We start from the raw sequence: 13283 nt of genomic DNA, 5'->3' as shown, positions 1-13283 counted from the left end.
ACGTTCTTACATTATCAGCCAGCATCAAAGCTCCAGCCTCAATGACAAACTCATGAGATTCTTCATCTCTCACAACAGCTGCTGTTAAGCCAGCAGCACTGGATGCTTTGCCACTGGTATAGACAGCTCTGGGACTGAATTCCTCCACGTGCCTGTTCAAGGTTATCATATTCATTAATATATGACTACAAAGCAACCTTTTCAGGATTATCAGCTGGTTATGGCTTATGTCAAGTAAGAATTTAAATTTCTAAAAGAACATTTGAAAGAGGCATTAAGAAAAAAAGCAATTCATAAAGACACATGCCATAGACCAAAGAGAAAGCCTTTTCTCCTTTGGTCTTTTAAATAGGTCAAATCCATTCCTGTTAAAGGAAGATGAAGTTCATACATGGCAAAAACAATAATAAACAGTTCAGCAAAAATGATCTATTAGAAGGCCTTGCACTTAAAATGAAAACAAACAAAAAACAAAACAAAACAAACAACTACAACGAAAAAAAGAAAAGAAAACAAAACAAGATGGGACATTTATTCCAAAAAGGCAAGGCTGGTTTAACATCTAAGAATCAATAACATGCCATATTAAAAAATGATAAGAACCACCTTAACAGATGCAGAAAAAGCATGTCAAAAAATCTAACGGCCATCATGATAAAAACTCAACTAACTAGAAGAGACTTTCCCTCAATCTGGTAAAGGGCATCTATGAAAACCCACAGCTAACATCATACATAATGGTAAAAGGCTGAATGCTTTCCCCCTAAGAGCAGGAACAAGACTTAGGGGTCTGCTCTTGCCACTTCTATTCAACATTATACTGAAAGGTTCAGCCAGGGCAACTAGGCAAGAAAAAGTCACCCAGATTTGAAAGAAACAACAACTATCACCATTTGCAGTTAACATGACCTTGTCGACAGAAAATCCTATGAAATCCACTATAACAGTTAGAACTAATAAGTCAGTTCTTGCGATGCTGCAAGATAAAAGATCAGTAATTGTATTTCTACACACTTGCAATAAACAACCCAAAAATTTAACTAAGAAAACAGTTCCATTTACAATAGCATCAAAAAGAATAAAATACTTAGAAATAAGTTTAATAAAAGAAGAGCAAGCTTATACCCTGAAAACTACAAAACATTATTGAAAAATTAAAGAAGACCAAGATATCCCATGTTAATGGATCAAAAGACTTAATATTGTTAAAAAGCAAACATAATCGTGTACAATACTGTTCAGAGGCAACACTGCAGTACATCTTTCTGTGGTGGTGGTGGGAGAGGTGGGAGGCAGGGGCAGAGGAAATGAGAAAAAAAGAGAATTCTCTTAACACAGGACTATTACCTTCAAATCTAGAACTCAGTCCCTGATATACTTGAAGGAAATAGTATTTAATTATAAAACTTCAACTAAAAATGTTTCAGCTTCTAGAACATTTCCATGTTAAAAATTTCCCAGACAAATAAAGGAAAGGCAGCTTGATATAGTATGAAGAGCACATGCTTGGCAGTCAAAATGCTAAGTTCTAATATTCATGGCTTAGAGGCACTTGTCAGCTCTATGCAGTTAGGCAAATTACTGAGGCTCAGAGAAGTTTTGATTGCCTCCCTAAAAGAAGAGAATAATATTACATGCCTGTCTGGATGCTGGTAGGATAAGACATAACACACACACACACACACACACACACACACACACACACACACACACACACACACACACACACACACACACACACACACACACACACACACACACACACACACACACACACACACACACACACACACACACACCACCAAGAACACAGCAAGTGCTCAAAAACTGGTTGCTCTTATCTTGACCTCTAAGTTTCTTACAAGTTTGAAAGTAAGCAAGTGTTTTATTATAGCTTTTAAAAATAAGCAAAAATTGCTAAAGTAGTACTCATACTGATAGGTTTAGCATAAAATGTCTCATCTTTATCACACTGTTTTTGGAAAGAGTGTCCTCTTTAAGAACCTTAAGGATGTTTGTATTCTTAATCTCAGCAATCCTATGCCTAGGAATTTACCCAAAGGAAAATAATAAAATAAAAACTTATACACATTATGATGTTCACTGTATTTGACTATTAAAATAAATTACTGTTAAATTGTCTAATATCAGGCTAGGGGAATGATTTTGTAAGTTATACCAACAAAAAACAACAATCATGAACATAAAGAAACATGGAAAAATATTTAGGGTAAATTAAAATTATGCATGCTGTGACTTACAACCATGAGAATATATATTCATATATTCAAAGACTTTTACACAAAGATTAAAAAAATTCTATGTGGGACTGGAATTACAGACAATTTTTCCCTATTCCCCAAAATTGTAAAATGTTCTTACATTCTACTTAACAAATTAAGGTGTACTTAACCTAAGAGAGTTATATATTCAACAGTCATAATTTATACTCCTGCTCCGGTAAGGGCACACTGACTGCATTCTTGGTAGCACAGAAAGCCTGGAACTACGCATATTGTTTTCTCTGCTGTACTATCTCAGGCAAACACTTACTTGAGAAACTGGCTCTTAGCTGTACTTGGGTCACCAACAATGCAAACATTTATGTCCCCTCGAAGAGAGGTTCCTTCCCCTGTTGTCTTTGGAACACCACCAAAGAGCATCAGCAAGATACCCCGTTTTACTTCGTCATTGCCTGAAATGAAAATCCAAGGTATTTTTCAACATGAGGTTAAACAATTTCACAGGAAACTACAAAGGCATATTTACCAACCAAAAGAGCAGAGACCGCTGAAGAAAAGCTAAGACTAGAGTAAAAATATATGGTTCTTGTCCTGTGAATGTAAAGTCACCCAGTCACTGTCCTAATGTCTTCACCTAATCATAGATGGCAATGCTCACCATTCTAAGAGCCTCTCCTTGTCCGTAAGTCCTACTTCCTAAACAAAGCCTTTCCCCATGTCACAGTCCTCAAATATCTCTCCCCATAAATAAACTATGTCCACTACAGCCTACCACATTTGCTAGTTCTTTCTACAGGCAAGTCTTACAGCTCTACCAAGAGTTTGAGGAAATGGTCCATGACTTACTTCTTTTGTATCAGGTACAGTGACCCATGCTGAATATAAATACAAGCTAACTGAACTGATATGGATTAGATAAGATGCTGAATGTGATTTACAGCTGCTTCTGAGAACTGTTTATAAACGCAATATAAGAAGGAAATGCACAATTAAAAAAAAAAAAGACAACACCAGATTTTTAGAAATGTGATACCAGAAGAAACATTTTTCCGTTTTAGTTATTATGACTTTCTGTGAATTCCATCAACAAAGTGCTAGGTACATTTATACAAAACACTCCTTAAAAGCAAAAAATTAAAAATCCAATCCAAAAACAAAATTTCTCTGACTCATAACCTATATGAAACAAATGTGTTGGAGGTGTGGTAGTTTTAAAATGGCCCACAAATTATTTGATAATCCGCTTTTCTAGATGGAGCTTAATTCTCCTCTCCTTAAGTGTGGCTGGGCTTAGCAACTTGCTTCCCACAAATAGCCTATGGTAGAAGTGAAGGTGTCTTAACTTCTGACACTAGGTCCTGAGAAGCACTTTGCTTCCTCCTTGCTCTGCTCTCTTGGATTGCAGGCTCTGGGGGAAGCCAGCTGCTGTGTTGTGAGGACACTGAACCAGCTCAATGGAAGAGACTCATGTGGCAAGGAACTGAGGCTTCCAGCTGACAACTAGCACTAACATAAGCAGTGAGTAAGCTCCCTCATCAGTGGATTCTCCAGCCCAAGTCAAGCCTTCAGATGACTGCAGCCCCAGATGACGTCTTGGCTACAAACTCATCAAAGACTGAGCCGGAACCACCTAGCTAAGTCTCTCTCAAATTTCTGACCTATAGACTTTATGAGATAATGTTTGTTGTTTCAAGCCATGAAGTTTTGGTATAATTTGTTATGTAGCAACAGTTTAGTTTACAGGGGAATGGAGCAACATAAAATTTGACACCTACTCATTATAAGGGAGGACACTCTAAAATCCACAAAAGATTATTAACATAAAAGAATTTCAGTTCAATTTCATTGACCAAATATTTAAGTAGAAAAAAAGGTTAATTTTCAATGATTAAAAATATATACCTAGGGACTTCCCTGGTGGTCCAATGCTTAAGAATCTGCCATCCAATGCAGGGGACGCGGGTTCAATCCCTGGTCAGGGAACTAAGATCCCACGTGCCACAGTGCAACTAAGCCCGTGCACCACAACTAGAGAGCCTGGATACCACAACTACTGAGCCTGCATGCTCTAGAGCCCATGTGCCACAACTAGAGAACCCACACACACCACAACTAGAGAGAAGCCCGTGCACTGCAATGAAGAGCCCACACACCACAATGAAAGATCCCGCGTGCCGCAACTAAGACCCAATACAGGCAAATAAATAAACAAATAAATATTTGTAAAAATCCCAATAGCTTAAAAATATATGTATATACCTAAGAGAAATACCCATAATCTTTTTTTTTTTAAAAAGATGTTGGGGGTAGGAGTTTATTAATTAATTTATTTATTTTTGCTGTGTTGCATCTTCGTTTCTGTGCGAGGGCTTTCTCTAGTTGTGGCAAGCGGGGGCCACTCTTCATCGCGGTGCGTGGGCCTCTCACTATGGCGGCCTCTCTTGTTGCAGAGCACAGGCTCCAGACGCGCAGGCTCAGTAGTTGTGGCTCACGGGCCTAATTGCTCCGCGGCATGTGGGATCCTCCCAGACCAGGGCTCGAACCCGTGTCCCCTGCATTAGCAGGCAGATTCTCAACCACTGCGCCACCAGGGAAGCCCCAAGTACCCATAATCTTATGAATTCTTGCCATAACTCCAACTGAATGCGGAAGATAAGGATGGAAAAAACAAGGGTAAAGCATGAGGCCTGAAAATTTAGTCAAATCCTCAACACACAAGGGGATTTAATGAAGTGAGCAGCTAGTAACCAAGAGCTAAGAAAATATGAAAGAAGAAACCACAAGCTATAGGCATAGTAATATAGCCAAAAAACATCAAGAAATCTCTCTCCACCATGAAAACTAAAAAGAAAAATGAGATCAGGATATTAATCTGGCATATTAGAGTATACTTAAGTGCAGTTCTATCCTAAAGCCAGAAAAAAAGACTAAATGACCTTTTTTAAAAAAAAAAAAAAAAAAACTATGGTAGAGGGCTTCCCTGGTGGCGCAGTGGTTAAGAATCCGCCTGCCAATGCAGGGGACACGGGTTTGAGCCCTGGTCCAGGAAGATCCCACATGCTGTGGAGCAACCAAGACTGTGTGCCACAACTGCTGAGCCTGCACTCTGGAGCCCGCAAGCCACAACTACTGAGCCTGTGTGCCACACCTACTGAAGCGCGTGTGCCTAGAGCCCGTGCTCCGCAACAAGAGAAGCCACCGCAATGAGAAGCCTGCATGCCACAACTAGAGAAAGCCTGCGCATAGCAATGAAGACCCAATGCAGCGAAAAATAAATAAATAATAAAAATTTAAAAAAACTGGTAGAGTGACGAGGGCTTGGCGATTGCCGCCCTGCAGGCGCACAAACGGCTGTCGGGAGGCTGCTGTGTGGCGGCCGCTGAGACCTTCTCTGTCTGAGCCACAGTTCCTGAGTCCGGGGTCCCGTTTCCCGGAACCTTCAGATTTAAAGTACTACATGAAAATGAAAAGAAAGGTGGTGTATGCTGCCAGCAGGCTGAGATTGGGTGCTAATGAGGAAGCCTTCATTTTAAAGGAAGATTATGAAAGAAGATGAAAATTAAGATTGCTACAGGTTTGAGAACAAGAAAGAGATATTGCTTTACAAATAAGAGAAGATATAAAACAGAGAAGAAATCAGCAACTCACTCGTTTGGCAGAAGAACTAAGGACAGAATGGGAGGAATCACAAACTCAGAAAATAAAGAACTTGGAAAAACTGTATTTGGCAAGTTTAAGAAATATGGGAGAGGGGCATCAACAAGCCAAAGAAAATGTAAGTGAGCACTTATTTGACTACCTGCCTGTGGTAGTGATACTTGTTAAAAGTAGATTACAGTTGTTAGACACTTATAAAAATGTTTTCATGGGCTTCCCTGGTGGCGCAGTGGTTGAGAGTCCGCCTCCCAATGCAGGGGACACAGGTTCATGCCCCGGTCGGGGAAGATCCCACATGCCGCGGAGCGGCTGGGCCTATAAGCCATGGCCGCTAAGCCTGCGCGTCCGGAGCCTGTGCTCCAAAACGGGAGAGGCCACAGCAGTGAGAGGCCCGCGTACCACAAAAAAAAGAAAAAAAAAAAAAATGTTTTCACGTATAGAATTTGCTGCGGGCAGTCCGAACTTTTTTGTAAATTTAATATAATTTAAGAATTCTGCTAGGTTCATTTCCTAGTAAGAGTCATGTCAAGAATAATCTATTTCCAATGATGTTTAAGTTAACATTATTCTCTAACAAATTTATGGTTACCAAAGGGGGAAGGTGGGGGGGATAAATTAGGAAGTTGGGATTAATATATACACAGTACTATATATAAAATAGATAACCAACAATGACCTAGTGGATAGCACGGGAAACTATACTCAATATTTTGTAATAACCTATAAAGGAAAACAATCTGAACAAGAATATATATATGTATATAACTGAATCACTGTGCTGTATACCTGAAACTAACACAACATTGTAAATCAACTATACTTCAATTAAAAAAACCAAACATTATTCTCTTCCAGTCCTTAACTATCTGTGTAAATAAAATAGTAACCTTCAGGAAAAAAAAAATTGTGGTAAAATATACACAACTTTTAAGTGGTCCAGTGGAATTAAGTACATTCATTATCTTTTATAACCATCACCCCTATCCATTTCTAGAACTTTTCATCATCCCAAACAGAAACTCTATCCATTAAACAACAATTCCCTATTTCCCTCCTCACCAGGTAACCTCTTTCTACTTTCTTTCTCTGTGAATTTACCTGTTTTAAGTACCTCATTTTAAGTGGAATTGTATAATATCTGTCCTTTTATAAATGACTTTTTAAAACCCCTTCTAAACCCACTAAAAAACTTTCATAACCTGACTTTTGTGTTTTAAGAAGTCACATGTTGCTGTTTTATAATCATTATTTTGATTTCAAGTTTATGCCACAAATGGATAGAACTCTTACCATGTATAGTAGGGAACAGGCTTGTACAAAGATTGTGGTATAGATTTTTATCTTGACTCATTTCAAACACTTTCTCCCACTCCTTCACAGTCATTTGGTTCTTAATGCTCTCAGCTGTCTGTTCCTCATCTCGGAGCTCTTTTCCTCCGAACTGAGGGGTGGAGAAGAAAGGAAAAAAATAGTAGTATAGAAACAGTCAAAATAATGTGAAAGAGAAGAAACATCACCACAAACGAAATATAGCCTGGGAGGTCAACTTCAGAATCTGCTGACTGTAAAGGTTTTTAAAAAAAATCTCCTAACCAGTATGGCCTAAGTTAAGATACTGAAGAGCTTGTCATTTGTCCAGTGATTTAAAAAAAACAAAAAAAGCTACCACTATTGTTTTGTATTGCTATCTAAATGAATCTAGATGCTCATGAGATGAGCCATAATAAAATGTTAATCACTGATATGAAGATGAAAATGAAGAAACAGTACATTATGTTCACCACTCATTTTCCAAACTTTTCCTCACTGCTTTCCCCTCCTGGAACAAAATCAAGCTCTGAAGAACTACAATACCTGGGGTCGATCACTCTCAGAAAGAGCAGTATACTGTACTTCCCAGATACTAAATTTTTCTACTTGTACTTTCTCGAGGAACGTGACAGAGGAACTTTAACAATTAAAAACAGAAAAACAAAAACAGAAAAACCACTATGAATAATAATAGTACCAATGCTCTTAAAGCATTGAGCTCTTATGTACAAAAATAAATAAGACTTTTCCTTAAGATCGGGAAGACAGACATGAAAAAATCTGGTTTTAAAACTAAAGAACAAATCTCAACCCAACCCTGTTTTTAACACTGAGTTTGCGGCAGCCTCAGGGGATGCCTTTCTTAAGCTCTGCCATTCTACTAAGAAGACTCACCCTCGGGTTGGTTGGTGCAACACAACAGGCAAGAAAGACCAGCCTGTATGAAAGATCCCTAACACCAAGTGCCCGGAGCCCTCGAATGCCTTCTGTCTCATATCCATCAACACCACTGACACGGTAATTAGTTTCTGCACGTGCTCCTGAAACAATGAATGATAGACTGTTTCACAGCTCAAATACTGAAGGTGCTGAGAATCAAAACTGCTCAGATAAATGAAACCTATAAATGCAAATATTTCATTTAGGCTTTGAAATTTTTCAGAACAGTAGCTTTTATAGCAAACCAATTTGTTTTTACTCTCATCATAGTTCCTTGCTCACCCTCTGATTGGTAGCCAAAAATAAGACAAGGAAGACGCAAGAAGCTAGATACTCTGCAGTTCGGGTAACTGAGAATTTGTTAAATTTGAGCCACAGATTACTGACCTGGTATGCTAAGCTTAGACACGTCAGGCACAACAATCAGCGTCCCTGTAAAGTCACACTTGTCACCAGCTTGAGCTGACTCCACAGCTTCAGCCCTCAAGATCACTTCTAAACTGCGAGGGATACTCCCTCGAGGAAGCTCAGCTTGAGTCTCTTGAATACGAACCTGTAACAAAGACAAATAAATTGCCAAGGATGAGAAGAGATCTATTTCAAATGCCATGCAATCTAAATTAAATGCCACAAATATCGACATATCCTAAATTATCTTACTAGTTTGCAGACTTCTGACATGTGCCAACATTCATCTTAAAAATTCTCTACCATAAAACTTTCAATTTGGTAAGAGATTACATCTACTTAAAAACTTCAAGTTCACTTTTACTGTCATTAAACAACATGTATTTTTTTCTTTGTTCAAACTGACTTTAAATAATTGTTCTGTGTTCCATCTTCCTCTAAATTGTCAGGGAAATTTTATGAAAAATTTCACATCTTTTATACCCTCCACCTCAACACAACTGTTAACATTACTTAAGACACACATATTTTTACTGTATTATTTGAAAGAAGTTGCAAAAATCAAGATACTTCACCCCTAAATATTTTAGCACTCACCTCTTAAGAATAAAGACAGTCTCCTATGTAACCACAATACCATCAATCACACCAAGAGATTTAAATATTTAATTCCATAACGACTTCTTTATCTAGTCCATCTTCAAATTTCCCCAGTTGTCAAGAATGTCCTTTATTACAGCTGTTTTTTTCCCCCCCAAACCAAGACCCAACCTAAATTTCATATTTTGTATTTGGTTGTTATATCATGTTCTTTATCAAATATAAAGCATCTTTTACCCAAAGTTGTTGGTAAGAACACATGTTTCCTATAAACCAAGTATCAGAATAAAACAAGAAAACTAAGTAAGGACTAAAAACTGAATTTAATATAAATTATTTATTTTAGTCTGGTACTCATTCTCCAGTGCTTGAGCTGCTGCAGCTTTTCTCTTTGCATATATCAGAGTTACTAAGCCCTGAAGAGCTTTAGCCCCTTCATTCTTACTGCTACCATCCAACTCTTGCCCAGTTACTACAACTGCCTATTAGTCTCTTGTTAAATACCACACACAGTTGTCTCATTAATCTTCCTTTAAAATTCACATCATCTGAAAACTTATCCCCTTGCTTATCAAGATAGGTCCAAGCTTCTCAATCTGAGATTTAAGGCTCCAAGTACTTCCATGCTTCATACCAAATCATCTCTCAGATGATCTCCAATTTGGTTCCTCTACTTTAATCATGATAATCTTCATTGCTATTGACAAGCATGTCCATTTTCACCTGTCCTTTTATTTATGCCTTCCTCCCTCCTAACCACCAACTCCAAGTCTTACACCAACAAGTCTCTACTTCTGCAAAAATTTTCCTAACTCTAGCTTGTAATAATAACAGTAATAATAATGGTTACTGTTTATTCTTTGACAAATACATTTTATTTGCCTGAAGGAGCTTCCAATCCAAGTTATTAATGGTTAGAACACATTTATATACTGATAATTGAAATTTGCATTACAAATTTTTAGCTTAAATCTGTAGTCACACTTGATGAACCTTGACTTACATAAAAACTGAGTTTAACATTGCCTAAGTAAGCTTATAATAATTACAAGTGCCTAGAAGTGAATTATTAGCATAGGCTGAATCTGATCTAAAAAGAAATTAATAAGCACCTTTTGAAAATCAACAAATCTCGATTTATTTGTATCCAGCAGGAATCTCCTTCTGTTGGCACAAACTGGATTTCGGCAGATGTTTGGCTGTGTGTATCTGAATTGTTGTTCTACATCCTTGATCACTGTCTGACAGTCCAAGCACAGGAAAGTTCCGCTCACAAGCTCTGGATGAACTGGGTGAGTCCGTACCACCTGCCCACTGATGCGAGTGAGCAAACCAATTCTGGATGAGTTGAGTTCTCGAATTCTGTTTAAAGACAGATATTGTATTACTAAATATTCATTTTCAAACTAAAAATTTTCACTTTTAATGAGAGGATATTCAATGATAATTTATGCTTAAAATAACAACAACAAAATAAGAGACAAGGTATTCTTTGGACTCTCCTACAAGAATAATTTAGTCAACATGCCCATTCCTGAAGTATAATGTACATGCATCCACAACAAAATACATAAATGAATAAATAAGAAAAACTAAGTAAAGGACATGAAAGAAATGCAATTACAATTATAAAACACAATGATCCCATTTTTGTTTTATATGCAAATACATTTTTTTCTTACCTACATTTCTAAATAAGCATTTTCACAGTAAAGTTATCCTTGGGAAAAATTATCATAGGAAATTTTTTTTTTCTGAACTTGAAGGTTTAGAAAACACTGTATTTCACAAACCCATTTTATATTAAATAACTTGGTAATTTTATAAGTAATTTTAGTAGTTTAAGTTTTCAAAATATCACTTCAATTTCCTCCAACAAATTTATTCTTTAAATAACTGCTAAAGAGGAAAACAGTTTAAAAGCTATGCTATTTAAGCTCTTGACAATTCATTAATTTTTGTGACTGTTCTCAGTTTTCATATTTTCTCACTAATTTTTCACCTCAACATCCCTTAAAAGGTCTCCTAAAATACTATAATCCCCAGAAATTGCTTCACTTAACATACTTCCCATCCCATTTTCCTGGAAATACATATTTTCCAAAACTAAATCTTCTGGATAACTGGATATAACTCTTTATAGACCTGGATATAACTCTTTATAGACCTAAGACTACAACCTTCTGAGCTTTCTGACAATTAAGTGATGCCTATACTATTTGGGGAATTTTTTTTTTTCAAAGAAGGGTTTCTTACTTGTGTCTGGTAGGAAGATCTTGGAATGCAACATAAAAATCCTTGGCAAGAGGGATCTCTTTACGGTCTTTGACAAAGGTTTTCAAGGCCCGACACAGGTAAGGGTAAACTCTGAAAAACAAACAAAAAGTAAATCAACTGACAACTTCAAGAGGCTTACCAAGGGCTCCTTCCCCTTATGCTTCCCAACAGCTGAAAGTAAGGAATTTCATCTGGCTACAACCAAGCTTTAGAATTTAACTCTGTGGGACACTTCTATCATCTGATCCAGGTTTAGAGCATCTTCAATCCTCTCCTATTCCACCATAAATATATCTAAGACAATAGAAACACCAAAGATAAAATGCTGTTCCTGAAAACCTATTATTTTTAAATAATCATTTAGCATGCACACAGCAGGTCACTCCTCTGTCCAAGATGACTCTACTTGAACCACCTGGGCAGTATACTACCTAGCAAGGCAGCCTCCCACTTGTCAAGGCCTACTATTTTCTTCCAGGTTTTATTCTTGATTGATAGGAAGTGGATAAGGGCAGGGAAGGAATTTGTGTACTGATTTGAGAGCAAGTTGGCAGAAACGTTTCACTTGACTGGTTAGATGGAAGTGTGCATGTTCTCTTAACTTTTAAATAGCTGAGGCAGCTTGGTTTAAGTGGTAGGATCTGGAAGTCCTCTGAAAAATCAGCTACTTTCAGGAGACAGAACTGCGGCACGGTCTGTGCATGAGGTAGAGGCACAGGTGTTTCCACCATCAGCCCTGATTTTCTATTTCCCTCTCACTTGTCAGTACAACTTTTCCTGCTACATACTATCACAATAAACTCTGCTGCTTATCCCTCTAACCGTTCTTGATAGCCATATATGACTAGAAACACCGAGACAAATTCTCCATCTCCCAGTACACCAGGTAAAAGAACAGGACTGTGACTCCTTACTCCTGGGTCTTCATTTCTCTTTCATAACAGTCCACAGTGTTTATTTTAACCTGATTTTATTTAAACTAAGTTTTGTGTAGAAAGATATTTCTGGCTTTATATAGCAATTGAAAGCAAAACAAAAGCCTAATGTCTAATTTCTGCCAAAAAAATACCATTCAGCTTTTAAAATGTTTCAAGGGATTTTATATGATATGGGGAGAGAGAGTGGATTAAATGAATGACATAGCAATAGCACTGAAGCCTGAAACAAAGCAATCCTCTTAACACCTGGAAAAACTACATAGAAAACAAAGGTTTTCAACATTCGCATGTGAAAAACAGTCAACTCCACAAAGGCTTAAATTAGTTCAGAGCAGCACTAAAATGACCACTGGCTGTATCGAAGGGCCTCTGTGACAGCTGCCCTTTTGCCTCACAAATGAACACTTCCATTCTAAGAATAGCTGGCTTCCCAGGCTACATGTCTATTTAAAGCGAAGATTAATACACCAAACCTATAGAACTCCTCTTGAATGGTGGTGGAAAGTTGCTGGTTAAATTGCTCCAGGTCCAAAAAACTCACAACCAATGTGTTTCTCTCGGGACGAATTAACTCCTCAGCTAACTGCAAGTACTTAATTTCTCCATCGCTGTTCTGGAACCTGTAGATACATGCAAGTCAGATTAAACCTAAGAATTAGGCAGCAAAAAGAAGAATGTGAATGCCTGATAATTCAGCATATTGGTTAAAGACCATCAGTTTTAGGGTCAGACAGGCCCATTTTAGTAGTTGTATAACTTGGGGCAAGTTACTTACCTATTCTAAACCTGTCCCTCTTCTGTTTGAAAAAAAAATAATAAAAAAGATTAGAACATCATCTTATCTCTTAAGATCACTGTGAAGATTAAATGAGAAAATGCCTTTAAAATGTTTTGTACAAAGCTGGGAACA

The 13283-nt window shown here is 37.5% G+C and overlaps 1 protein-coding gene across 2 annotated transcripts in view; it reads right to left on the bottom strand.

The window, feature by feature from the left end:
• MCM6 (minichromosome maintenance complex component 6) overlaps positions 1-13283 on the bottom strand; it is a 45621-nt gene that overhangs the window by 22723 nt on the left and 9615 nt on the right. For both annotated transcript variants that reach the window (XM_067742066.1, XM_067742067.1), the window contains exons 2-9: positions 12847-12993; positions 11415-11525; positions 10271-10520; positions 8538-8703; positions 8106-8251; positions 7191-7341; positions 2554-2695; positions 11-152 (exon numbers count right to left, since the gene is read on the bottom strand). In XM_067742066.1, coding sequence (XP_067598167.1) covers positions 11-152; positions 2554-2695; positions 7191-7341; positions 8106-8251; positions 8538-8703; positions 10271-10520; positions 11415-11525; positions 12847-12993 — 1255 coding nt within the window. The remainder of the gene's footprint in view (positions 1-10; positions 153-2553; positions 2696-7190; positions 7342-8105; positions 8252-8537; positions 8704-10270; positions 10521-11414; positions 11526-12846; positions 12994-13283) is intronic.

Source organism: Pseudorca crassidens, chromosome 6 (genome assembly GCF_039906515.1).
Source record: "Pseudorca crassidens isolate mPseCra1 chromosome 6, mPseCra1.hap1, whole genome shotgun sequence".
NCBI lineage: Eukaryota > Metazoa > Chordata > Mammalia > Artiodactyla > Delphinidae > Pseudorca > Pseudorca crassidens.
This window is presented reverse-complemented; position numbering and strand designations above follow the sequence as displayed.